The following is a 27,061-nucleotide window of genomic DNA, read 5'->3' as shown; positions in this document are numbered from 1 at the left end:
TTGACTCAAATTATAAATAGATTAAATATACTATGATGGTCAAATCAAATGGAAATCAATGAAGATAGGATATTTTGTGCAGCCTCCAGGTCACTTTGCTGCCTCATGACAGCCTCACTCTTCCTCTTCTATCTTCTTGCCATGAAACTCCCGGCTCTTGGCTCGGAGCTTGTTGACCTGGGACTCTGCAATGTCAGCCCGCTCCTCGGCTTCCTCCAGCTCGTGCTGGATCTTGCGGAACTTGGAGAGGTTGACATTGGACAGCTCCTCCTGTGTGGGGAGAGGGAGCTGGTGGTGAGCAGCCCAGAGCAGGGGTTCCCTGCACCTCAGCCTTGAAAGGCTACAGCTGTTCCCCGGGGAAGGCACAAACTTCCATCCTCCACCCACTACACAAAAGCACCACACAGACCTCCTCATCCTCCCTTATTCAGGATCTCACTGTGACAAGCCTCACCAGCACCATGTCACACTTGAGCAGAAATTCTGTCACTTGGATTTGTCATTTATGTACTAATCCTCCCACTACTTCATGCACAATGTATGAAGTAAAAACCATTTTAGACTGAAGAAGAACCTGATGCCTTCTGCCATTGATTACTAGCAGAGTCATGAAATCTCAGTCAGTTGTGGCCCCTGGAATTGTTTAGTCTGACCTGCTGTGTAACACAGGCTGCAGAACTTCCCTCAGTTCATCCCTCACTACTCCAGGGTGCCCAGAAATCAGAAAGACCTCCTGACAGGAAACCAAATGGCATGGCCAAGACTGGCGTGTCTTGGCAGCTTCTTTCATACCCCTATCCTGGTAGTCACAATCATGGCAATGAGCCTGCTGCCCCAGTGGAAGGTGCCTGTTCTTCAGGCAATACTTACAGCCTCCTCTGCTTGTCTCTTGTAGGATTTCACTTTCATTTGCAGCTTGTCCACCAGATCCTGCAGCCTCAGAATATTCTTCCGGTCTTCCTCAGACTAGAGTGGTTGGTAAGCAGGAAAGAGAATGAATTATTGGTTCTTCAGCATGTGAGCTTAAGAATTCCCTTTGGGGATGGTGTGTACAAAATGGGACCTGCTGTGAGAGCAAGGACACCACCTGCCTTACCTGGTAGGTCAGCTCCTTCACCCTCCTCTCATACTTGCGCACACCCTTCACGGCTTCAGCGCTGCGCTTCTGCTCAGCATCAACCTCCCCTTCCAGCTCCCGCACCTGCAATCACAAGCCCATCTTTGGAGCTTCCCTGCTATCTCTCCAAGGCACATGCTCACTCTTGCACAAACACCAGCCCTACGCACTCTGGCCTCCAGCTTCTGGATTTGCTTCTTGCCTCCCTTCAGTGCCAACTGCTCAGCCTCATCCAGACGGAGCTGCAGGTCCTTCACCGTCTGGTCCAGGTTCTTCTTCATCCTCTCCAGGTGGGCGCTGGTGTCCTGCTCCTTCTTCAGCTCTTCTGCCATCATGGCCGCCTGAGGAGAGCAAAGGGTCAAAGCCATTTTGGGGCTGGAGACATTCTGGGGGAGAATACATCCACCATCAGCAATGAAAGGAGCCCCCAACTCACATCTGTGATGGCCTTCTTGGCCTTCTCTTCAGCATTGCGGGCTTCCTGGATGGTATCTTCCATCTCACCCTGAATTTGCACAATGTCTGTTTCTAGCTTCTTCTTGGTGTTGATCAAACTGGTGTTCTGTTGAACAACAACAAATATTGTCCCCTTAGTTCCAGAACCAAACACTGGGTTTAGTAATTGTGTAAACTTAATTATCTCTATATACTCTGCTATTAAAGTGCAAATGATGTCTTGTGAAAGTCTTTAATGCAACTGAGAGCAAAACCTTTGGAATTCTAAAGCACATTTCAAACAGCACAAAATGCCTGGCTGGCATTTAAATAACACAATTCTTGGTACACAGCAACAGTTGCTTTAAGGTAGATTTTTGCTACAAGAATCACTTTCAAGAATTCACACACATGAAAAATGTGGGAAGTGAAATAAAAAAGGGTCTTGAGGTTTTGAATTGCATTAAGTGCCTGACCTGGGTATGGAGGAGCTGCACACGTTCAGTGGCATCCAGAAGCTCCTGCTCAGCCAATTTCCTGGACCGCTCCGTCTGCTCCAGGGCTGCCCGTAGCTCCTCAACTTCAGCCTGCAACAAGTTTGCTCTGCGCTCCACCATGGCCACCTGCTCCTTCAGGTCTTCCTGTGTCCTCAGAGCATCATCCAAGTGTATTTGAGTATCCTGTAAAAGAGGCAACAGAAATTACGAGGTGGAAGTGTGAGCTTGGCTGTCAAGAATGTCAGGGATGTCGTATCTCTTTTTGTAGCATTGCTGAACAGACCTTGAGCACTCCCTGCGTGTTTCTCAGGTTCTTCTGTGCCTCAGCAGCCACTCGGTTGGCATGGCTGAGCTGGATCTCCATTTCATTCAGATCTCCCTCCATCTTCTTCTTCAGACGCAGGGCTTCGTTCCTGCTCCTGATCTCAGCATCCAGGGTGCTCTGCATGGACTCCACAATTCTGAGGTGGTTTCTCTTCAGCTGGTCAATTTCCTCATCTTTCTCTGCTACCTTCCTGTCAATCTCAGACTTGACCTGGTTGAGCTCAAGTTGGAGACGCAGGATCTTCCCCTCTTCATGTTCTAGGGAGGCCTGGACAAGTCAGCAGGAACAGTGACTTAACTGCTGCTTCTTTTCTAAGTAATCTTTTTCGCAGCACTTCACAAATGAAAGCTTGCTTTCCTGCCATCTCTGCAGATAACTGTTACCATACGCTCAAACTGGACACAATTATTAGCTCTGTGTGTACCTCAGCTTCCTCCAGTGAGGCTTGGAGCTCAGATTTCTCCTGCTCAATCTGCTTCTTGACTTTCTCCAGCTCATGAATCGCTTTTCCTCCCTCGGCAATCTGCTCCGTGAGGTCAGAAATCTCCTCTGTGGGAACAAGGACCAATGGCATGGTCGGGCACAGAGCAGAATGGGAAGGGCCCTCACACACCAACATGACAGGCATCTTTGCCCACGTGCAGGCACAGACCCATGTGAAGCGGTGGGTACTGGTGGGTGCTGAGAAAGCCCTGCCAGGAGCAGAGGGCCAGGCACTTACGCTGCAAGTTCTTGTTCTCGCGCTTCAGCGTTTCCAGGTGGTCCAAGGACTCCTCATAGGCATTCTTCATCTTAAACAGCTCCGTGCTGAGAGAGCGGGCCTCCTTCTGGGAGGCTTCCAGCTCAGCCTGTGTTTCCTCATACTTCTGCTTCCATTCTGCCAGGATCTGTAGAGAAATGGGGTGTCAGTATGGATGTGACAATCAGGACGGGATGCTCCGTCCATGATTCCCCAGTCTGGAGCCTGTAAGACCTTGTCAAAGTTCTTCTGCTTCTTATCCAGAGCTGCACAGGCAGCATTTGATCTCTCCACGTCAATCATCAGGTCCTCCACTTCATTCTGCAGCCTCTGCTTTGTCTTTTCCAGGGAGGCACATTTGGCATTGACAGCTTCAACATGTTCCTCTGCATCCTGCAGGCGCTGTGCCAGCTTCTTCCTGCAATGTGGTAAGTACAGCTGCAGGTTAGAGGTAAAGGGTTTGCCACAGCTCTGTCCCAGCACCTACTGATTATTAGGCCTGTCTTAACCATTCTAGCCATGAAAAAAAACATTTCCCCTTCCAAACCTTTTCCACAAGACACTTTTTTCTCTCTCTCTCTCTTTCTCTCTCTGCCCTCTATCACAAAGACACTACATGCCAGCCTTTTTTTCCTCCCTTGTCCAAACCCAGTTTCAGAGACTTTCATCTCCCTGCAGAGTCCCAGTGCTCTCCAGTTCTCTCTATATCCCACTTGCCACGTACTTGGCCTCCTCCAGCTCCTCCGTGCGCTGAATAGCGTCCGTCTCGTATTTGGTTCTCCACTGGGCCACTTCGCTGTTGGCCTTGGACAGGGCACGCTGCAGCTCCCCCTTGGCTTCCTGCTCCTCCTCATACTGTTCCCGGAGCAAGTCACAGTCGTGGCGAGCAGACTGCAAGGCGTGGGCCAGCGCGTTCTTGGCCTGTGGGGAATTGGGCTTTGTAACTGGAATGTCTCTTGACAGTGAAATTGAGAGTGAAATTAGAACACAATTCTAATAAGGCAATGCAAAGCTGCCAGCTATTGAAGCCTACAGTGATATGGTCAGGAGGATCAGCATGTGTCAGTGAGAGTTACTCTGGGGACAGAAAACTGCTGTTTCTGTAAATGTTTAGACCTAAGACAGGACGACTCCTGTCTTACAGACTATCGTCAGAACCTCACGAGAGCCTTGTGGATGACTTCCTCCAGCATCAAAATCATTATGCTTCAATCCCTCTCTAGCTTAGGGGTTGAGGTATATTCATTACTGGTGTTCCCTCCGGTATTCCATGTGTTTGGAGAAAGAATACTGAACCAGTCTTGGATCAGACAGCGTTCTCCAGATGCTTCTGAGGGTGATGAAGTTTGTGGACACACGGGTACTTCCATACCTTAATTTCTTCCTCTAGATGCCTCTTGAGTTCCTCAATCTGTTGGGTAAATCCTTGTTTGCCCCTGGACAGCTGAGAAATCAGGGAATCTTTTTCCTCCACTTGGCGTGAATATTCACCTTGGAAGGGTGAATTGAAAGAAGGTAACTGGAGTGTTCGCAACAGGACAGTTTCTGACTGTGAACCCATGTGACCAAGAGCGGCCTGAGAGCTAACACCAGTTGTCACTTCTCACCCCTTGATGTCCTCCCATTGTACCTCAGGAATGAAGATGCCCCTTACCTGATTCTGTCTGCAGCCGAGCTCTTTGAGCACTGAGGTCATTGATCATGCGCTGGTGCTCTTCTTCCTTTGTCTTAATCTCACTCAGCTGGTCTTCCAGGGTGCGGCACATCTTCTCCAGATTTGCCTGTGTGGTAATACATGGAAGTAGTTAATGATGCTAATTCTCAATAATAGCAGCTGCAAAACTTAAATTTAATAGAAGTCTGTTGGGGCAGAAATATCTAGAAGGTATTTGTGTACCTTGGCTTTGGAGACGGACTCCATGTTACTGGCCAGGTCGTCGATCTCCATCTTCAGCTCGCTCTTCTCCTTCTCCAGCTTCTGCTTCACTCGCTGCAGGTTGTCGATCTGCTCCCCAAGCTCAGCGGTGCTGTCCGCGTGCTTCTTGCGCAGGGCAGCAGCCGTGGCTTCGTGCTGCAGCGTGGCCTCTTCGAGGTCACGACGCATCTTCTGGAACTCGGCCTCACGCTTCTTGTTCATCTCGACCTGAGCTGCTGTAGCCCCTCCTGCTTCTTCCAGGCGCTCGCTGATCTCCTCCAGCTCCCTCGAGAGGTCAGACCGATGCTTCTCTGCTTTTGCCCGAGAGGTTCGCTCTGCCTCAATTTCCTCCTCCAGTTCCTCAATACGAGCCTGGAGAACATCAGGGACCATTCACACCCATGTCCTCCTCTTACCTGACCTGAGGATGGGTGTGGGAGGGGAAAGAACAGAGACTTGCCTGCAGCTCCTTGATCTTCTTCTGTAATTGCATGCCCAGGGCTTGTTCATCCTCAATTTTGCTCTGGATCTGGCTGATTTCAAAGTCTTTCCTTTGGGCAAAGAAAACCATGTTAGAGCTGAAAGAAAAAAGACAAGCACAGCAGACCAGCACCCACATGCTCCACACCACACTTACTTCTTGAGTTTCTCATCCAGCTGCTGCTTATCATTTTCCAAATCCATGATGCTGTCCTGGGCCAGCTTCAGGTCCCCTTCAAGTTTCCTCTTGGCTCTCTCAAGGTCCATGCGCAGTTTCTTCTCTTGCTCCAGGGACCCTTCAAGCTAAAGGAAAGACCATCAGTGTTCTGTTGGTAGTGTCTGACTGTAACAGCTTTAATCTTCTCATATGCATCTTTACTTACATCGTCCACTTGCTGCTCCAGCTTGGTTTTAGCTTTGGTGAGTGTATTGACTTTGTCCTCTTCTGCCTGCAGGTCATCCAGTGTCTGCTGATGGGCCTCTTGGAGGGCTTTCTTCTCTTTTGTCAGCTTGGCAATGGTCTCATCCAGAGCTGCCATCTCCTCTGTGAGGTTTTTCACCTACAGATATAAGCATGCTATGAAATGTTTACTTTGCAGTACTTAGACAGGAGTTGCATTATTCCTTTTGCTACTCAAGTGAGGGCCAGCTAAGACCTTCCAAAGCTAACATGTCCTGGGTAGCAGGCTCTTTTTCTTCAAGAAGCAATGATTTTTTGATCCCTTTTGTGATTCCCTGTGTGTGTACCTTGTTTTCAGTGGCATGCTTTTCCTTCTCCACTTTGGCCAACGTTAACTCAAGGTCATCAATATCTTTCTTCAGCTCTGAACATTCATCCTCCAGTTTCCTCTTCTTGGCTGTCAGCTCAGCATTAATTTCCTCCTCATCCTCAGCCCTTTCAGTCACCTCCTTAACTTTGGCTTCCAGCTGGATTTTGGTTTTGATGAGCTGGTCACATCTTTCCTCAGCATCAGCTAAAGCGTCAGCTTCCTGTTGGCAAAATACAGGAAAGTTTATTTTATGTTGAAGGAACATGTGTGCATCAGCAAGACCTTTGGGATTACTGTTTGGGAAATGATTACTGCATAATTACATTGCAAAGTAGCAATTTTGAATGTTGTTTTGATCACTTTTACCTGACCTTTTTCATCATCACATACTGTGTCTAGATACATACATTTCACCTTGTTTATTGCAGGTATGTGGGTGGCTTACTAGGATTTAATTGATGTTTTCCTTTTCTCCTTTAGAATGTTATGAGTGATAGTGTTTTATAATTCTGCATATTCAATTTTATGTAGATGCACTGAAAAATATAAATAATTCCACAGCTGAGAAAATATTTGAAACTTCCATTAGTAGATTTGTACCCGGCCAATACAGTAAGTTTAACATTTGGTACTCTGATAACAGGCTTTGTGAGAATTTCAGATAGTGTGTCTTGTTCCAAGTGTTTTTCAGAGGCCTCTCATGGACTGAAAGTCTAAATTTGTGGAGAAATTTGCCTTGTCTTGACAGTTTTGCTACAGATGTCCCAGAGGCCAATGGCTTTTCTTCAGCTGGTCTTGTGTGGTTTTCAATGGTACATTAGCACAGTGCCTTCCAGTGAGCTTTCTATATCCAATTAGCTTTAGTGAAGATACAGCCTTTTCCTATAAGAATAATACACAGTTGATAACTGAATTAAGCATAATTTTGAAATTATTAAGGTATAACTCCAGATGCTGAGTGCCTTTAGGCAGATACACTGTTTTGAAAGTTGAGTTACATGGAGATACTTCCCTTCCAGTGGAGAGATTTCTGCTCTGGATTACATGCTGGAAAGTCTTATATGACCTTGTCTTCAGACAGGCTGCCATGAGTCTCAACATGCCCCTGCCAGTGCCAATTTACTCCACATCAGAGTGCCTTACAGTGTGTGATTTAAACTGTTTCCTACTGCACGTCAGTCATCTCTCTGCAAACCACTGCTTAGGGTCAGCAGCATTCTCAGTGTATGTCATTCTTTTCCTCGGGACAAGTGAACAGTGATACTCACAGCCTGCACTTGGAGCTGCAGGTCATTTTTCTCCTGCACCAGTTTCACCATTTTCTCCTCCAGCTCCTTCCTCTTTGCCTCAGACTTTGCAAGCTCTTCCTTGGTTTTCTCAAACTCTTGTTTCATGTTGGCCATCTCTTTCTCAGATTCTGCACTCTTCAGCAAGGGCTTGATCTTAAAGAACAGCTTCATCCAAGGCCAGTGCTTCACATTCATGAATGCACGAATATTGTACTGGATGCAGAAGATGGACTCCCTGAAGAATAATAAAAATGTACATTAAATATTTTCAGTAGGATGAGCGTCAACACTTTCTTCCAAGTACAATGACCTTAACTGAAGATGAGAAATGTCTACCTTCTCTCCACCATTCTCTGGTACTCCACTCTCATCAGGAAGCCCCTACATCTGGCCTGTGTGCGGGTGATGAGCTGTGCCAGCTTCTCATCCCTCATCTCCTCCAGGAGTCCCAGCAGCCCAGCTTTGAAGAACACCTTGAGAAAGGGAATGTTGCTGCACATCACTGGCAGGTAGAGCAGAGCACAGAGATGCAGTGAATGACTCAAGAAAGATTTGTACCTTGGTGTGACCAAATTTGTACTGGGTATGGTCCACATCAATTGACCCAAGAAGCTTCTCAGAAGCCTTCTTGCTGTCAATGAACTGTCCCTCTGGGATAGCACTGGCATTAAGCACCTTGTATCTGTGGAATGAGGAGAAATTTGAATGAGTGCATCAACTCTTCCTGTTAACCCACCATGATTATTTTGAAATTACCAAGTCTTGCACAGAATTAGGTTGTAAAGTTATCTCCGTTATCTCTAACTTCAAGAGGTACAGAATTTCAGAATTTCAAGTCTTGATAAAAAATGTTAGATGAAACTTTTAAATACACTGATCTTTCACATGCTATGTCACTGGAAAAGTGACACTGAATATATACCAGCTCAAAATACTTTTTGTACCTTGCTGTGACCAAATTTGTAGAGTGTGGCCACTCAATGTGATAAGGAGTTCTCTCACAAGCCTTCTTGCTGTCCATGAACTGTCCATCTGGAATAGCACTGGCAAAATACACTCTACTGCAAATCAGATTTTAAGCCAGCACACTTGCGCAGCTGATGCTTTGCCAATGGCACCTAATAATGACCAGACAGTTCACCATTTCACAACATGTGTTTTCACACTGTTTGTATTTCAGATTGTGTTTCCATATTCAATGTCATATGGTGATGAATGGCAAGAAAAAATGAATGTTGTGCTCCGAAGGCTTGTCATCAGTTGATACTTTAAATTCAGTTGGACAAAATGGGCAAAAAGGTGGAGCACTCTGTTTGAAGTCAGCATAGAGGACTCTGCTGGGAAATCCTTTCCTGCAAATCCTGATGCCTTCCAGCACACCGTTACAGCGCAGCTGGTGAAGTACCAGTTCATGCTCCATGGCACCTAGCAATACAGACCATAAATGAACACCAATTTCCAGCGCAGAGGGGAATGGCTGTATCAGAGCAAGTTCTCTTTCTGCTTGAGCATCTTACCAGGTGTTTTTGTTTCATTTGGGATGATGCAACGCACAAAATGAGGGTGAGTGCTCCGTAGGTTGGTCATCAGCTTGTTTAGGTTCTCCTGTGGAAAGTATTTGTAAAAGTTTGTTTATAAATGTATATTTGTCTATTCTCTATCTTCATCTTGCTCTCAAAAATCTAAATTTTTGAAAATTCTTAGTAGAAAAATTACTTTAGCTTGATCAGTGAAGCCCCTTCTAGGTTTTTCTGACTATAGAAGAAATGCTGCTGTAACTTTTAAAACTGAAGAATCTTATTTAACCAAAAATAGGCATAAAGGCCTTTTTATGGAACACTGAGTAACATTGAAAGGCAAATAGATTTTTGTTGTCATTTAACAAAGTCTTTTAGGATTACATTATTTTATATTCTTACCATCTTGTAATTTTCACTTTTGGTTAAACATTCCCTTAAGTGAACCTGAAAATGAAATTCTGGGTGTGTACTTACCTTAAGAAAATACTCTGCATATTTATAAATGTGAATTATTCCTTAAACAAAAACTTCAGTGAAATTTTTCATTTATTATAATCTTTGAAGACTGAATTCATTGTTTATTGTAATTAAGCAAAATTCTCCATGAAAAAATTACTGTGTGGCATTTTATCAAAGTTTGTACAATAAATAAATACCATATATTTAACAGCCTAATGCTTAAAGAGAAAAAGCAAAGCAAAAATTCATACTTACCCGGAAAAGAGCTGAGACAGTCTGGAAAGAAGAGCCCTTCTTCTTGCCACCCTTCTTGCCACCACCACCAGCATCTGCAAAAGGAAGAACAACAACAAAAAAATAATAAAAAATTGATTGTGCATACTGGAAACTACAGAATGCAAAACAGCATTGAATGTTCAGTGTTCACTGCATTAATTCCATGTCAGCATTGTCTCATACTGAATGTACAATTTTCACAAAGCTGACCTGCATCTGCTCCACCATAGCTGGCAAAGAGTAAGGCCAGTGTCTTCACAGATGACTTCTGGTACAACCCAATGACAGTTTCATTCAGAGGGTCTTTGTTCTTCTCAAGCCAGCCAGTGATGTTGTAGTCCACCGTGCCAGCATAGTGCACCAGAGAGAAATGGGCCTCAGCCTTGCCTTTGGCAGGCTTTGGCTTCTGGAAGTTGCTGGACTTGCCCAGGTGCTGGTCATAGAGCTTGTTCTTGAAAGAGGTGTCAGTTGCCTTGGGGAACATGCACTCCTCTTCCAGGATGGAGAAGATGCCCATGGGCTGGAAAGTACCACAAGCAGTGACAGAGAGAAATTGTGATGATGTGAAGCATGTTCTATGAATATCAAAGGTGTGAGCATGTAGCTGGTAGCATCTCAGCCTGGATAAGGGCCTATGATTGTTAGGAGTTGTTCTCATCCAGGAAGCTTATTTCTGCCTTCCCTTGCCTTCCTGCAGCCTGTTTTCATGGAACTGGTAAGAACATCTGTTCAGTTCAGGTTAGAACTGGGAGTAGAAATGGAGGGAGAAGTGGTATACAGAAAAACTATTGGGACAATAGCCACAAGAGGTGCTGAATTTGGTTGTGAAGGAGTTCCAGTTTGAGTCTTCAGAGGAGAAAGGAAAGGGGAGCAATTCCAGTTTGTTCTAAGAAAGTCTGTTGGTGGGAATCCAGGCTACACTTTCCATGCCTGAAAACCAGGAATGCAGGATTGATGGCACAGGTTTGCGTTTCCCAATTTCTATTCCCCAGATGAAAATACATTTCAGTGCAAACTATTTTGTTTACATGACACTGAATGTCTGGCTGTGAGGTCTTTCTGAGCTGAATCTGGCACAGAGAAACCACAGAATTCCAATATACATTGCACACTTGTATGGAAAAGGTACCTTCTCAATGAGCTCAATGCAGGCAGCCAGGTCCATCCCAAAGTCAATGAATGTCCATTCAATTCCTTCCTTCTTGTACTCCTCTTGCTCCAGCACAAACATGTGGTGGTTGAAGAACTGTTGCAGTTTCTCATTGGTGAAGTTGATGCACAGCTGCTCAAAGCTGTTGAACTGCCCAAAGCAAGGAGGGAACAACCCATACATTGGCAACATGCAGCAAAAATTTTAAAACCTTCCTAGTTAAAAATAAAACTGTATTATCAGGACTACACCATAACAATTATATTTTCATTGTTTCAAATGTAATTTCTTTCAGCTGCTATTTCCAGTGGAATGAAACATGAAGAAATGCATCAAAATAATTGGCCACAAGGATTTATTTTTTTTTTGCTAATCTCTGAGGATAAACATATATTAATCCTGTATGAGATTTAAACAAATTTACTCTCTTATATATTTGTCAAGCTTCAATCATGGTGGTTCCTTAATATTCTCTTGTGCTGTCTCATTTTAAAAAATCACATTTTTCTTTGAAATTGTACCATTCAGTAAAATTCTAAGCTTTCTACATGAAACACAACAAGTGTTCTTGAAATATAAATTTTAGGATTTTGCTCTGTGTTACAAAAGAAAATGAAGGAGTTTTCCTAGAAAATATGATTCTTTAAAAATGTTCTCAGATTGATTACTCTGTGAATAGCAAGTGTTTTCTTCCTGCAAATAGCTCTTACCTAATCTTTGTTACTTACATCAAAGATCTCAAAGCCAGCAATGTCCAGGACACCAATGAAGTACTGTCTGGGCTGCTTGGTATCCAGCTGTTGGTTGATACGAACAACCATCCACAAGAACATCTTCTCATAGACAGCTTTTGCCAGGGCACCAACTGCATTGTTCACCTATAGCAGAAAAGAAAGGACAGGAGTTAGAAAAAGAAATGACAGAATGCAAATAATCAAAAGGATCCATTTTCAAACACGGTTGCAGGTTACCCATTTGGTTGTTACCTGCTGCACAGTTTGACCCTTGGTCACATATTCATTCCCAACCTTGACTCGGGGGTAGCAGAGGGCCTTCAGCAGGTCAGCTGAGTTCAGACCCATAAGGTAGGCAGCCTTGTCAGCCACTAAAGAAGGAAATAGAAAAAATAAGATACTTTGGACAATCCTGGAATTTTCCAGTGAACTGCTATTCCAAAGCAACTGAATTTTGAAATGCAATTCCTGTGGTCAATACAGAGGACTGGGGATCTCAGGGAACACAAAGCCATCATAATTTATCTGTTTTGAAAGCTTTTCAGAGCAGTACAACTAAATGGTATTTGTGTTTTTGAAATCCTCACAGAAGTATCCAGAAACAATGCATTTATTAAAACTTCATCCTGGCACAAAACTGAAAGCTGTGGCTTGCCAGTCTGCATTTGTAAGCACACAAAATCTCCAAAGCTGCAGGCTGCCATTGAGTCAGGTGGCCACTGGAAGGCATTCACTTTTCAAACTACCTGTATTTAGGCAGCAGGTACAGTAAATGGGAATACATTTCAGACTAGAGGTACCACCCTTTCCTCTTTGAGCTTGTGTGTTTCTGTCATAGCAGAAAATCAAGGGTTTCATTCTTTAGGAGCTAAACTTCTCCAGTGTGGAATTCTGGTCCTGGCAACAGGAGCCTTCTTTCAGCCAGCTAGACAAGACTTAATAGTTTTGAGACCATACATGCAAGATGAAGAAATTTGAATGATTCTAACACCAGACTGTCCCCTATCATGTGTACTGACAGGTAATAATAATACTACGCAGTGGCAGTTACAGATTTGAATCTCCAAAGGAGAAGAAATAAATGGAAAAAAAGTTCCCTTTTACCTGAGCAAAATTCCTAAATGATTTGTGGTTTATGAAGGAGAATTCATGCTCCTGGCTTCCAGGAGAGTATAATGGACACTTTAAAGCAATTGTTTCATAGCAAGATGCAGATAGTAAAATTGAGAAAAGTGTGTATTTTGATGTGTTTCAGATGGACAAGAGACAAGTGTACTAGCTCACCTAACACCTTTTCCTTTCCATTCTAAAGTTCCAACTTCCAAGTATTTAATTTTGCTATTGTACTTCTATTTCAAAGAATTTTGATGCTTGATAATACCTTCAGTGCCATCAGGCTCTGCCTGCTCCTCTCTTTGTTTCTGCTTGAACTTCAAGTTCCCATAGTGCATGACAGCCCCTGTCAGCTTGTAGATGGCTGTCTTCTCATCAGCGGTGAAGCCCAGGATGTCAATGGCACTCTGCAACAGTATCAGCCAAATAAACCTCTGGACCATTAAAAGGAACTTTCACCTTCCCATTATGCTCTGTGCCACTTACATCTGTAGCCATCAGCTCCTCCTGGTCATTAATGCTGGGAACAGTGATTTCACCTTGACTCACAAAGTGGAAGTCATATGGGTTGGTGGTAATGAGGAGCATGTCTGAAAACAAAGCAGGAACATGGGTTAGTTTTGCCATAGCAATAGTTCCTCCATTTCTCAGCAATTCCTTCAAAATGTTACTGATCTTCCTACCAATTAGCTCTGGCTTCTTGTTGGACATGATCTGATAGAATATGTGGTAGCTTCTTTCTGCCTTGAGCTGGAAAGTGACTCTGGACTTCTCCAGCAGATCTGGCAAGGAAGGGAGAAAGATTCAGTCACAGGAAGGCACACAGATGTGGGATTTTAGGAAGGAAAGGGATCAGGCCAGGAGAGCATCTTACAAGTTTCAATGTCAGCAGAAGCCAGTTTGCCTGTGGCACCAAAATGGATTCTGATGAATTTGCCCTGTTAAGAAGAAGCAGCAACATTTCAGCCAAAATGCATTTCATTGTCATCTCCTTATGTGAGAATACCACTAGACCATCACTACTGTTATAATGAGAAGGGATTTCTTCCAAAGCAACAACTTACGAAGCGTGAGGAGTTGTCATTCCTCACAGTCTTGGCATTTCCAAAGGCCTCCAGCAGTGGGTTGGCGCTGATGATTTGATCCTCAAGCGTTCCCTGCAGAATGACATATTATTGTATGCTGAATGTACAAATGGGAAGGAATGGGTGGATTGCATTAGCCAAAGTCTTCTAACCCTATCCTGCATACAGAGTAGTCACCATAATGATATAGAAATAACAATTCAAGTAGTTCAGCTTTTAAAGGTCTTGTATCACATAATCCATTTCAGTTTCAATTATTTAAACTTGACATAAATCAAACTTATTATACAATTAGAAACTCTCTCTCCCCACCCTCTGTCTCTGAGCTGGGATGCAATTGTTCCTTTCATGCAAAGTATCTTTTATTTCTTTGTCTCTCTCTTGTGTTTCACAGTTTTTCCTGCTCCCTCTTTTTCCTTGGCATTCTGTCTGAGAGCAAAGAAAGAGTATAAGTAAAAATGTCAAAACTGGCAGTAGAAAGAGTATGGGATCAGTTACTTTGATTTGCATCTGGGCAGCTATTTTTTGTTATAGGGGCCTGAGCAGAAGACAGGAGTAGTATATATATTTACAAACATTAAGATCCTTCAGGTCTCACTCTTGAAAACACAATGGCTGAACAACAAAAAAGAATTAAGTTGGCCTGGGTAACACTGAATGTTTAATGTTTTTTCAAATCATTTGAGATCTTACGAAGCGTGAGGAGTTGTCATTCCTCACAGTCTTGGCATTTCCAAAGGCCTCCAGCAGTGGGTTGGCGCTGATGATTTGATCTTCAAGCGTTCCCTGCAGAATGACAATTATTGCTGGTTATCCTTTCCAAAAAACAGATCAGAAACAGAGAACAGCATTGATTCCAGCCAGTGTCTATTAATTTGCCTGCATTTTGCCTGATGTCTGCTCTTCCTTCTTCTTGTCCCCACTCGCTGCAATTGTTGCAAAGTACTGGATGACACGCTTTGTGTTCACAGTCTTCCCTGCTCCGGATTCTCCGCTGTGCAACCAAAGAGAGAAGCAGAGAGCGTGTGGTCAGGCAGGAGGTCCCTGGCACCAGGCAGCCCCACAGGGACCAGAGCAGGGAGTGTACATACGTGATCAGGATCGACTGGTTCTCACGATCTGTGAAAGAGGCAGAAATACAGTACCCTTAACAGAAAAGACTGTGAATTCACTGAATATAAATTTGACAAGAAAAATTTCATACAGCATTTTTAAAAATTCAATTCTTTGAAGGTAAATTTTTATCTTTTATAGCACAGTAAGTTGAATGTTTTCAACTGCTTGCTCCTGTCATGTTGACTTAAAAATCAAACCAGAAAGGGAAACAAAAACGGAAGCTCCTGCATGGGTACACCTCACAATAGTAAGTCTCAAGTCTCTTATTGATTCAATTAAAAATATATAGGTGGATGTGATCATTAGTAAAACACACAGTGTTATGTATGCATCAGAACCAGGGAAGCTTTCAAAGTCTCCTCATATTAGTGAGACAGAGTATTCCTTCAGAGAATTTCATGGTAAAATCCCTCTGAGAAAAAGAGAACCACTCACCAGTCAGCATGAACTGATAGGCATTGTCAGAGATGGAGAAGATGTGTGGAGGGGCCTCCTGGCGCTTCTTGCCTCGGTAGGCCAACACCACCTCCGGGTTGTACACCGGCAGCCACTTGTAGGGGTTGACGGTGACACAGAAGAGACCCGAGTAGGTCTGTGGGGAAGGGAGACAGCACGTTGGCTTCCACTTAGGCTGGCAGAGCAGTTCCTCCCAGCTACCCAGAGGAAGACTGCTGCTGGTACTTACGTAGATCATCCAGGCTGCGTAACGCTCTTTGAGGTTGTACAGCACAGCGGGTTCATGGAGGTGGGTCATCATGGCCATGTCCTCGATTTTATCGTACTTGGGAGGGTTCATGGGAAAGATCTGATCATCCTTCACGGTCAGGGTCTGTCAGAGGAAGAAGGAGATGCATGTATGTCAGCTAAGAACTGAGAGTGAGAATTGAATGGTGTCCTTCAGCCTTGCTTCTTACCTCTCCACCTTCAGTCTTGACAGTGACCTTCCCTCCTTCTTTGCTCTGGACTGTCCCTTTCACAAAGGATTCTTTAGGGTGGGCCACAAAGACCGATGATTTGGCATCGAAAGGCTTGTTCTGGGCAGCAATTCTCTCCTTCTCTGACTTTCGGAGATAAGGAGCTGCCTCCCCAAAGACAGCCATCTCATTACAATGAGGATGGTAAAACACTTGCACAGGTTGCCCAGAGAAATGGTGGGTGTGCCATCACTGGAGACATTTAAGGCCAGGCTGGATGTGGTTCTGGACAACCTGATCTAGTTGAAGATGTCCGTGCTCATTGAAGAGAGGTTGGACAAGATGAGCTTTGAAGGTCCCTTCCAACCTAAACTATTCTGTGATTCTATGACTGTGGCAGTGATTATTAACGTCTGCTCTGTACGACTGGGAAAAAAATTCATATCCTGTGCCTTGGTTTCTCTTTATACTCTGAGTATTTGGAACATCTAACACGAGCTATCTAGAGACTTCATTCTTAGGTCAAATTAGAAAATAAGAGGTTTTCATTGGTGAATCTAGGTCTTCAAACATTTAGGAGAGCAACTTTTAATAACCTTTCAGAACTGTGGGTTTGGTGCTTTAAGAATACTGTGTCTGTGAGATAAGAGCGGATTTGCAGAGCAAGTTTCAGTAAGACATCAGTGTTAGGAATGTGACCTTTTAATATTGCATTATAATTGAATTTCTTATGTGCATTTGTCATTCTTAGGTACAGTATCTGAGTAATTCCAGCCCCCAGTGTTCTGACTTAGGTGAAATAAAATCCATGAATTGAAAGCGGAATCGCCAAGCCTGTGTGAAGCGCCAGACTAAATACTGAAAAAAATCTAGGAATAGGTAAGTTTTAAAAGCTTTAAAATAATTACAGCAGTTCTTCTGAGGCTTTATTAAACATGCAAGTAGTTAAATTTAGCCAACAGCACTTGAAAATTCTCTACCTACATCAGTAACATTTATTCCCTCTTTATTCATTAGGTAACAAATATTTATTTATTTATTTTGTCTGGAGTAAGCAAATGGATACCTAGGAGAGCTCTGGCATTTTACAAAGGTGGGTAAAAGGTTTGTGTGCTCAGATGAGTTCTTAATTCATGCAATCTCAGGTAGAATGCAGAGTTTTCATGTTTTCCTGCTGTGCTCATCTTGGTCCAGTTCTATTGCTGCTATAACAAAGATGGGAAGCCAGCATGCCTTGATCCCAGTTAAGAAGAAGGGAAGAATTTCCCCATGGGGATTTTCTGCTGTGTCATCAGTGGTCAGAAACTTCAAACGCATCCACTTTAAAACCTTGGCCATCTCACCACTTTCTACTCTCATCGCACTGGGTTTGAATATAGGGTGAAGCAGTGACCCTTCCAGAAATCCCACCCAAAGGATCTTTCTCTGCCCTCTAAGAATTAATAAATCAGGCTCTTACCTCTCTCGATACCAGATGGGTGGCTTGCAGGCTGGCAGCTGGTCAGTACTGTAAAACAGAAAAGGCAAATCCTTACTTGCTGCTGCACAGAATTCCAGAGTGAAAATAGGCAGGTGGCTGGGAAGCAAATGTAAAACTTCAGCTGCGAAAATGCATGCTGTCCTGGAAATGAGCGCTGGAGGCAGCAGGAATGCTGTGGCAGGCTCATAAGGGCACCATCACCTTCCTGCAAGCCTGTGGACACCATACACTTACCTTGAAGCAGTCCCTGGAGACAGGGCAGACTTGTTGCAGGGATGTTTTATATGATCTAGTCTGCAGATGCTACAGATGCCTACTCTTTCTTCGGTCAAAAAATTTTTGGCAAACCTTCTTTGGCAAAGCATTGTCTGGCAAACTGAACTAAGGGCATAATTGTCATTTGACATGACTAGATATAATTAGAAATTTTTGCTGTCTTACTGACTATATGAATACATCTCCTATAAATAATTTGACAAGGGTGTTAAGGAGGGAATCTGGACTAGTCAAGGCACTTAGAGAACTTGGATGCAGGACTTACGGATTCTATTGCTGGCTTTCCCACCGACTCACTGTCAGTCCCAGGGTGGATTGCTTGGTATGTCTATGCTGCAGCTATCCCAGCTGTATAATAGATAAATCAGGATGTTAAAGGATAAATTAGCATTATTAAAAGCTACTACAGCAATGAGAGGCTGGGTTCTACCTGGACTTTAAAGCTGGTGTCTCAGGCAAAGATGTGAAGCGTCTTCAGGCATTTCAGGAAGAGTGTGCATGCACACAAGCACGCAGAGAGGCGTGTGCATGTATGTATCTCTCTACATACTTCAGATTGCAAACAAGTGGGGCATTCTCCAAGAAATATTGTTGGGAACCTCTGCCCCACCTTGTTGTAAGGGAGGGATTCTGGCTGCTGAGACTTCTGATCTGCAGGTCAGTGCCAGTGAGCAAGAGATGCTCCCTTCTTTAGCAAGCAATTTCTTAGCTTATCCAGCTGTTCCCATGCCTATAACCCTAGGAAAGATAACTCTGATCTAGGAATGGCCCCTTCCCACATTTTTTTTTTCTATGTACAAGTGGTAGAAAAATCCTCTAGTCAGCCATAACTATACAAAGAATTGGACATGTGCACAAACACATCATTTCAGTGTGCAGTCCCAGATGCTCTCCAGAAAATACATCCTCAGTCTAGAATGTCCATTCCACCACAAATCTTTCACACTTACAAAAAACCACAGTGATACCTTTATGAGAGCATTGTAGGTGCAGACATGCCTGTACAATGCTGATAGACTGGAGGAGAAGGGGGATTTGCTGGTAATCCTGTAGAGAGATTCATTTAGTTTTAGGAGAAGGGCACTGTCATGTGAGCTGCTTTAAGTCCTGTCAGATTTAAACACATTCCTCCCATGGTCATTGACATTTTGATTATTAGAGGAGCTCAGTGAATAACTCAAGGGCAAAGTTAGAAAAATGGTGCATGGATCTGATGTGATATCCAGAATTGGGCAATATCCAATGCTTGTAAAGGCCATTCCAAGCAGAGCCGCAGCACTGCAGTGCACATGTTTTTGGAGCCCAAACCCAAAACTCCATACTGAGGGCATGGGGAGGCTTATGGAAAAACCCCACACCTTGTCCAGGAGGAGCCCAGAGCCAGCCAGTGGGAAATGGTGAGTGCAGGAGTGTACATCATGTCTGCCTCTCTGGGGAGCAGGCATCAAGGGGTGCTGGTAGGGATATCTACCTCCAGTGAGATCTGTCTTCACCATCTCTGCACCTTCCCCTCAGGTGTTTATACACATTGATGAGATCCCCCTCATCCTTTCCTTCCCCAGGCTGAGCAGTCCCAACTCTCTCAGCTTTTCCTCATAGGAACAATGCTCCAGTCCCTCAGTCATCTTAGTGGTCCTTTGCTAGAGTCCCCAGTAGCACTGTATCTGTTATACCTGGCAGCCTGGAACTGGACAACCAGTGCTAAGCAGAAGTTAAAGGATCATCTCGTTCCATCCGCTGGAAAACGTCCTCCTAATGCAGTCCATGACAAGGTTCACCTTCTTTGTAGCAAGCGCACATTGCTGGCTAATATTCAACTTGGTGTCCACCAGGACCCCCAGGTCCTCTTTTGCAAAGCTGCTTTCCAGCCTGTCAGTACTCAGCACATACTGATGCATGGAGTTGTTCATGCCCAGGTGCAGGGCTTTGGCCTTCCTTTACACCACTAAACCCAGAAGTATTGACTTCTGGGTTTTGCCTAACCAGTACCCTGTTGCACATCATCCTTAACACAGAAAACACTTCATGTTAAATGGGCCCTAACTGTTGCAGAATCACAAAGACTTCAAGTCTTATCACCATGTTTACCAGTATTGTTAATGGAGTGAACTAAATCATGTGTGGACTTCCAGCTAAAGACCTTCTTTGACATTAAAGCAAAGCAACCAAAGTGCACAGGCACTTCTACATTTCAACGGTAAACTCCATGCTTTGAATACACAGAGGGTGAGATACCTGTAGGTTCAATATAATGTCCATGGAGGTAAGAATGCATATGCTGGCTTAGAGACCAAATAATTTTTCATTTACTTCAGGGACTTGGCTCTCACTATCTCAAGTATTGGACTATCCAGTTCACTAAAGCTAGTCTCTGTTTGATCCTTGGAGGAGAGTCTGAACGGCAGGACTACCAGCCAGCAGGATCTGGTTCTAAAAGTGATTCTGGCCCACTCAGTTTTAAGCTGTTTTCAGTATAGGGCCTTAACAGCCAAGTGGAAATAATAGACATCCTGAAGGTTGAAGGGTAAGAGCTTGTGATCCCATTCAGTAGAAGAACTAGCATCATTGTCCTGAAGGTGTGAATCTGGCAGCTTTCCTGTCACCAAAAAGAATCACCACTGACACAGAGAAATGGCAGCTATAGAGCTATTCACTGAAACAAGAAGGAGCAGGCTCCCTGTCGCCAGAGAAGATAATTTCTGCCAATCTATTCTTCTTGGTCTGAGTCTACAGGCCTCAGGCTCTGAAAGTCCAGGTATACTATGGCTCTGGTCATCTTAGGAGGGAAAGCTACCTTGCATACAGAGAAATGACACAGGATTTACGCAAGAGAACTCAGATAACTGCAGACAGTCACATCCTGTAAGGAACACTGGGAATGCTGCTTTACTGCCCGGTGTGTGGAGGGGCTGTAGGACATACTGCCCCACCCAACAGCTCATCAAACGTTGGAGGACGTCTTACTATGGCTGAAGGTTTCTGTGGACAAATGCAAATGCAATATGTATGCTGGCTTCAGAGAAGAAGAAATTATTGTTACTGTGAATCCCTAATTTGTATTTCTGTGCCCATCAGAAGTACTGACCTATGTCTACAGTAATAGCTCTGCATTAGTGCCTCAGTATCATTATAAACCCCAAAGTTATAAACCCCATAATGTGACTACAGGCATAAGCACTTTGCTTGGTATCTTGGAGTTAAATCCCTGAAAGGTCCTTGGTATAAAAGAGTCTGAATGATTACTGAAATACAGCAAAGTTCTCCAGAATGTTGTATATGGAGATGCAGCCCTCATGCCAAGAACAATTTGCATATTGAGTTCAGCTAAAACTTATGTACTTTATATTAAATAATACAACCTCCACCACAAAGCAGCACTTATAGATGACACAAAGTGTGTCTGCTTACTTTTCTGTCATCTGCACTGTAATACAGAAATAATCCTGGTGGGTTTGACCAGCAGGAGTGAAAGGGCCTGACTGAATTCAGCATTAAACAGTCCAGTGCCATTCAAACTGAGTATCAAGGCTATTCTAGAAACTCCCCTGGAAGAACTAGCATTAAAAAAACTCTATTAGGCAGTCAACAAGAAGATAAAATGTTAAAGCACTGACTACTTTCACTCGAAAACTATAACTTCAGATCCACTTCCTTTTCTTTCCTCCTTTTGCATTAACTAAATAAAACATGGGAAACAAGAACTTCTCATTCAGTGTTTTCAGGAGATGTTTTTAAAATACCTTTTTGAAGGAAATTATTGGCAAAAGCAATGTCAGTTGTAATAGCATATGCTGTGAACACAGGTAGTATGTGAACTCCCAGTTAATGTCTACAGGCGAAAGACATCTGATAATTGTACTAAGTTTGTGGAGGCTGAGAGAGGAGGCAGAAGAAAGTGCAAAAAAGTTTGGAAGAATAACCCAGCATTCAGTGGTTTGATGTATGACATCAAGATCACAGAAGATAAGTGTTTGCTCAGCTGGCATAAGCATCCATGGAAAGCATTCTAATCTACTGAGCTTCTGCTTTCATTTTAATTTATGAAGCTCATCTGTCCCACCCAGGTATCAGTTATTGACACTGGCACAGTGGCTTATTAGAAAGCTTCTTACAAAGAAGCAGTGTCTAATCTGAAGGAGATGATGCAGATTTCACTGTAGCTTATTGGTCACAGTAAGTTATATGAGAGAAAACTCTGCCCTGTTTCCCATGTCCTGGTGCAGCTAAGGAGAAATCTGTCCTGGAAGGGATCTGTTGAAAAGAAGTGCAAGTGCCTCAATGCAAAAGAAGAATACAACATTTCCTGCCAGTCACTCATTTTTTGTCAATCCTATTTCCATCTCTCCAGGGCTGGACTTCACTGGGACCAGAAGCAAACCACAGCACAGTTAAGAGGTGGACTGAAAACCATCCCTGGATACAGCCTGTCCTGCACAGCAAAGCATTGTCGGCAGTGCACAAATTCCTCAGGGAGGAGAAAGGATTCAGTTGTGCTGAAAATAGACCCTTCTTGAGACAGAGATCAGGCAGCTGCCTCCCCTCTGCCAGCCTTTAAGATGTATACTTTCTTCTCCTGATCCCTGTGGTTAGCTATCAGACAAGGAGTGAGAAGGCATTTTTTAGCTGGACAGCACGGCAAGGCTAGAGAAGGGAACTGGATGTGGCTACGGATTGCTGGAGTTGGCTAGCAAGAGCCTCCCTCTCATGCATAGTCGGGGTCATCAAGCTCCTGAACTGGAAATATGAGAAACAGGAGGTTTTGTATTAGGAAAAGGAATAGAACTATAGAATTATAGAATGGTTAGATTTTGAATAGACTTTAAAGATGATCTGTTAGACGTGTGTTTAGCTGATTGTAGGAAGCTGTTACCCCTTTTGCTTGACACTGGTGAGCCCTCATCTGAAACAGCTTGCCCAGTGTTAGTCTCTCCAGTTCAAATGGGATGTGAACTAATGGGACAGGGTCCAAAAGAAGGCTAGAAACATGGGCAAGGGTCTAGAATACTTCTGTTATGAAAAGAGTTTGAGGGCATGTTAAGTCTGAGGAAAAAAAGGGCTAATATAGATGAGAGCAGCTACAAAGACAATGAGTCAAGCTTTCTTTTTCTCATGTGTAGCAAACAATGCAACAAGGGGGCAATCACAGCAAATTGTTGCTTGAAAGTATCTAGTTAGACATTAGGAAAATACTTGACTATTGAGTGATGCAGAATGGCACAGGCTTCTGGAGAAGCTGTGGGGCATGTGTCCAAATAGCTTGGCTAATCAAAGCCATGACTAATGTGACCAGCATCAGCAATAGATCTGCTGAAGGGCTAGAATGAACTACAGATCATGAGATGGTCCTTCACAACAGAATTTCTGTGGCTTTAATGTAGAGGCTCCCTCTATCTATCCAAAGCAGATAACTGCTCAAAGCTAAGCAGCAAAGGTATCTGTAGCTTTTAAGAAACAGAAATTTTCATGGAGTGTGTTCTGAAAAAATGGCTTTTCTCAAGTGGACCCCAGGCATAAATTTTTGATCTCGATGCATTGCTCAAGGCAGTTAATCCCATGCAACTTGTCAAAGCATGTGTCCCCAGAACACCAATTCCAGAGCAGCAGTAGGCTTTGGTAGTTTTCAGTCCTTGAAGAACAGTGTGACATGGAGGCACAGAACTGTAGAGCTCTCTGGGGCAGCGAAGTGCATCACATCACATCATAAAGTTTTGCCAGGTTAGGAGCAACATGGCAGGCAGAGTACAGGAGGGTCCTCTTGTTATCACAGGCTGGACACATTCACAGTGCTAATTGCATGCTGGTGAGTATCTCCCTGGTACCATTTGTCAGAAAATGTGTGTATGATATAGTGAACTATGGCTGACATCACCACTGGGTGTTATTTCTGATCATAACATTGATGGGAGTAAGATTACATGATGCCCTTGCCAATGGCATGGGGTTTTGAACTAGATGAACTTTAAAGGCCCCTTCCAACCCAAACCCTTCTGTCATTCTGTGAATGGCTGTACTGGGTAAGATCAAAGGAACATGTAGACTCTCATACCTGGGACATTTCTTATCATTCCAATCTCTGCAGATACCCACCCTCCACACGATGTCCCACCCATGTGGTGAAGCCTTCTAGGGCATAAACCACCTCAAGCTGGTGAAAAATGCCTTGTGAATGGAGCAAAACCAGATAACGCACACACTTTACTGAAAACAGCAATGAATTTTCTCTGTCACTGCCAATAACACAAGATAGAAGCACAAGCATGTTCTGTATGTCTATATGAAGCCTAAGAAGAAGCCTTTGGCCTTCTCAAGTGACCTACTTGTCCCCCCACATGGAATCTATAATGCTAATGGGATACAGCAAACATCCCCTTCAACAGGGATCCCCTTGCACACCCTGCTAGTGATCCCAGAAGGCTGGAGAGAACTCAGAGCTGCCCAGCTTCTGCTCGAGTAGGACACCTCCTGTGGGCTGATGGCCTGTAGGACATTCAGGCCTGAAATGCCTACACAGACAGCAGCATCTCCTGTGCCTGGGTACAGGTCACTTCAGCTGCTCACCCTCAGGTCCCTGATAAAATGCTGCAAATACTCCAGAACATAGATTTTGTATAATACCTCTGTTCAGTGTTTATATACACATCAATGTCTGCTGGTTTACCAACTGTCTCTAAGCACTGTCACAGAGGTGACAGACTTGGTGACAAGCAGCTTTGCTTGGATGTGCTTCTGAAGTTAGGTTCCTCTCTTTTATAACAACCAATTATGACCTGGTGTTGAGAAATTCAGAGATGTGTGTCCATCCTGTGCATGTGTTACTTACTTTCAGAGGAATTAGCATATATTCCCTCAAAATTCCCAGAGGAAGCACATCCTGCCCAGTCATTAGTGCAAAAGAGACTGAACAGCAAACCCATTAGGAACAAGCACCAGTTTTGCTTTTGTTTGCCAAAACTCCCTGAGGTACTATAGCACTAGAATGCTTCCTAATTAGTCTGATGCTGTTTCAAGCTATCTTCTCCCTTGTGTTCCTACCAGTTATCTGATAAACAGCACTTGAGGAAAGGGGAGTTTTAGCAAAGAAGAACAGGGACTGGCTTGCTCCTGCAAAGGGAGGTGGAAGTGGCTGAGCTCGAACAGATAAATGTAGTTTACAAAGCCTGAGTTTCCAGGCTTGCAGCTGCTGGGATAGATGGGGAAAAGCAGAGGCTGTAGTTTCTGGGAGTGGCTATTTTAACACTACCCACTGCTCCATGTGCCTTCTCACAGTGTGATCTGGCCTTGCAGAGCTCTGGCACAGGCAAAGCTTTTGCTGTGATTGCTGTGTGATTATTATCCCCTGCTTCCCAACACTACTGACTACAGCAGGCTTTTCTTAAGCACCAAGGTTTTGATTTACTCCCTTTTTTCCCTTTCTCCAGGTCTTTAGAGAATTTTACTCCCAAATAATTTGCTTTTCCAGCTGCTGTATGAAACTTAACCTCAGGACATTTGAGCGAATATGAAACAGCAGCTGTGCATCCATCTCTTAGCTGAAAACAGGGAGGATCTATAAGGCTTGCTCAGCTGTCAGAAAGCAGGAACAGAAAAAAAAAACCATCAAGCAGAGATAGTCTCATAGATTTGAGAATCAGCAGACAGAGCAAAGGTGCAGCTGGTATTTTGTGCTTGAGTACGTCGGATGCTTGGTGAAAATCCAATTTCACTTTTTCTATAGTATTTGTAATATTGTGTAAGCATATCATCTTCCCACCTGGTTGTTCTTTTCCTGAAGTGAAAGGTCATTGTCCACACAGCTGTGTCTTCAGTGCTCCCATCAATTCTGTCATCTTTCTCTGTGTCCTTCCAAATTGCACAAGACAAAACTGCAGAGAGCAGGTGGTTTGTGGGCCTGACACAATTATTTCTGTTTTGTTTTCAGTTGATCTCAATAATTTCTAATAGTCTGCCTTTTGGGGCCACCTGTAAGCACTGATTTGATGTCTGGGTGTAATTATTCACTATTCCAGAGGCCTTCCTATCTCCTAATCCTGGTTCTCCTTGCAGAGACTGAATTTCTGTAGGTTTTGGTCTATATATGGCTCAGAGTCATCATACAGACAGAGAAGCTGATGTTGTCTTTCATCTGCATAAAGGGTTTTTATGACTGATGATTATCCAGTCTGCCTTAGAAAGGTTGACATCTTTCTTAGTGGCTCTCAGCTAAACGATAGCTAGACTCAAGAGTAGCACAGCCCAGCCAGTAGAGCAGTGGAAACACAGGTAAAGCAGCAAACTTATGTGGATGTAAGCAGCTCTTCACTGAGTATCAGAGTTGTGCCATTTACTCACACTCCTCATGTTCACAACAAGCACCAACGGAAGAACTGTCCGAGGAGATGACATTCAGGATGGCCTTTCTATCACCCACCAAAGCAGCTGAGAAGCTCCTGTTACAGAGCAGGGGAGTGGGGTGGGCAGGCTAAGATGCCTCCGGGTAAGACAAAGAAAAAAGAGCAAATGGCAAAAGGGGGAGGGAAGGAAAGTCACGATTAGGTGCATAATATTAGCACTAGCAACAACTGTATCCTAAAAAAGAGAGCAATGAAGTGATATCTTCCTAGGCTGACACTCATCTGTGACAGATGCACAAATCCCACTTCTGGGCAGATTTCAGTGCTGTGGAGTGAATTATTCTGGTATGGAATTTGTCTAAACCTGTTCACTTTAAGCATTAGACTTTTCAAGGTTAAGACAGCTCACTGGATTACCATAGGGTTTTGAGTCACTGCAGTGAAGTTACCAACAGCATACGTAACAGTGACATTTCCTGAACTAACTTTTTATGATGCAGAAAAGTTCCTTTTTCATCTTCAGGAAATTTGTCAACAGCCTCCTTATTTCATGTTGGCAGATGAATTTCCTTGGTGTCGGCCTAAATGTTAATTTCTCTTTACGTCCCCCTGAGATGCCGAGGGAAGGATACAAGTCCCTCTCCTCCTGAAGAGCAAATCAGTTGTGTAAAGCAGAACAGCTCCAGTAGGAGACAATGATGATGACATGCCACCAGGCAGCAGCAGCCTGGGTGTTTTACAGCTCAATCACAACCATGGCCTGAGAAGATACATGCTAAGTCTGCTGCAGCTCAAGATGCAGTGCCAACTCCATCACTGCTCTGCTGCGCAGCACAAGCCTATGTTGCCTTCCCTCCACACCAGTCCCTCAGGTCCCTCAAAGTGCCTGCTGCTCCCTGAGAAGTGCCTCCAGGGGGACAGCATCTTGCAGGGTTCCTCATAGGGTCTCACAGCAGACTCATCCCATGACCCCACACTGCTGCCTGCCTCGTACAATAGCTAAACTTGGACTTTACCTCTCTGGGCTCTGATCTCAAAGCC

General features: G+C 43.9%; 1 protein-coding gene across 2 annotated transcripts; it reads right to left on the bottom strand.

The window, feature by feature from the left end:
• Positions 1-77: 77 nt before the first annotated feature.
• Positions 78-16,120, bottom strand: LOC134159534 (myosin heavy chain, skeletal muscle, adult). 2 transcript variants are annotated; one of them, XM_062610586.1, is made up of 39 exons: positions 15,935-16,120; positions 15,706-15,849; positions 15,456-15,612; positions 14,996-15,023; positions 14,828-14,898; positions 14,194-14,219; positions 13,884-13,976; positions 13,694-13,757; positions 13,503-13,601; positions 13,306-13,409; positions 13,088-13,226; positions 11,959-12,077; positions 11,701-11,850; positions 10,952-11,122; positions 10,033-10,342; positions 9,802-9,875; positions 9,085-9,172; positions 8,877-8,992; positions 8,126-8,251; positions 7,904-8,040; positions 7,547-7,802; positions 6,256-6,498; positions 5,892-6,068; positions 5,666-5,811; positions 5,489-5,579; positions 5,011-5,400; positions 4,768-4,894; positions 4,486-4,604; positions 3,838-4,034; positions 3,348-3,531; positions 3,096-3,261; positions 2,799-2,923; positions 2,333-2,641; positions 2,029-2,232; positions 1,554-1,679; positions 1,288-1,458; positions 1,097-1,201; positions 871-966; positions 78-270 (listed from the first exon to the last, which is right to left on the bottom strand). In XM_062610586.1, the coding sequence occupies exons 1-39, from the start codon at positions 16,118-16,120 to the stop codon at positions 115-117; spliced, it is 5,790 nt and encodes a 1,929-aa protein (XP_062466570.1). In that variant the 3' UTR covers positions 78-114. The 2 variants fall into 2 exon arrangements, with proteins under 2 accessions (XP_062466570.1, XP_062466571.1); XM_062610587.1 differs by lacking the exon at positions 14,194-14,219 and having other exon boundaries at positions 13,884-13,964; positions 14,784-14,898.
• Between the last annotated feature and the right edge of the window lie 10,941 nt (positions 16,121-27,061).

The sequence above is a fragment of the Pezoporus occidentalis genome, unplaced genomic scaffold (assembly GCF_034315485.1).
Source record: "Pezoporus occidentalis ecotype Australia unplaced genomic scaffold, CSIRO_AGI_Poc_V1 ctg148, whole genome shotgun sequence".
NCBI lineage: Eukaryota > Metazoa > Chordata > Aves > Psittaciformes > Psittacidae > Pezoporus > Pezoporus occidentalis.
The sequence above is the reverse complement of the archived record's forward strand: the minus strand, read 5'-3'. Positions and strand labels throughout refer to the sequence as shown.

Coding starts and splice junctions, on each gene's coding strand:
- LOC134159534 (XM_062610587.1), bottom strand. CDS start 16,120: ATGGCTGTCTTTGGGGAGGCAGCTCCTTATCTCCGAAAGTCAGAGAAG. Junction 15,850..15,934: donor TCAAGACTGAAGGTGGAGAG/GTAAGAAGCAAG, acceptor TTCCTCTGACAG/ACCCTGACCGTGAAGGATGA. Junction 5,580..5,665: donor CTGGATGAGAAACTCAAGAA/GTAAGTGTGGTG, acceptor CTTTGCCCAAAG/GAAAGACTTTGAAATCAGCC.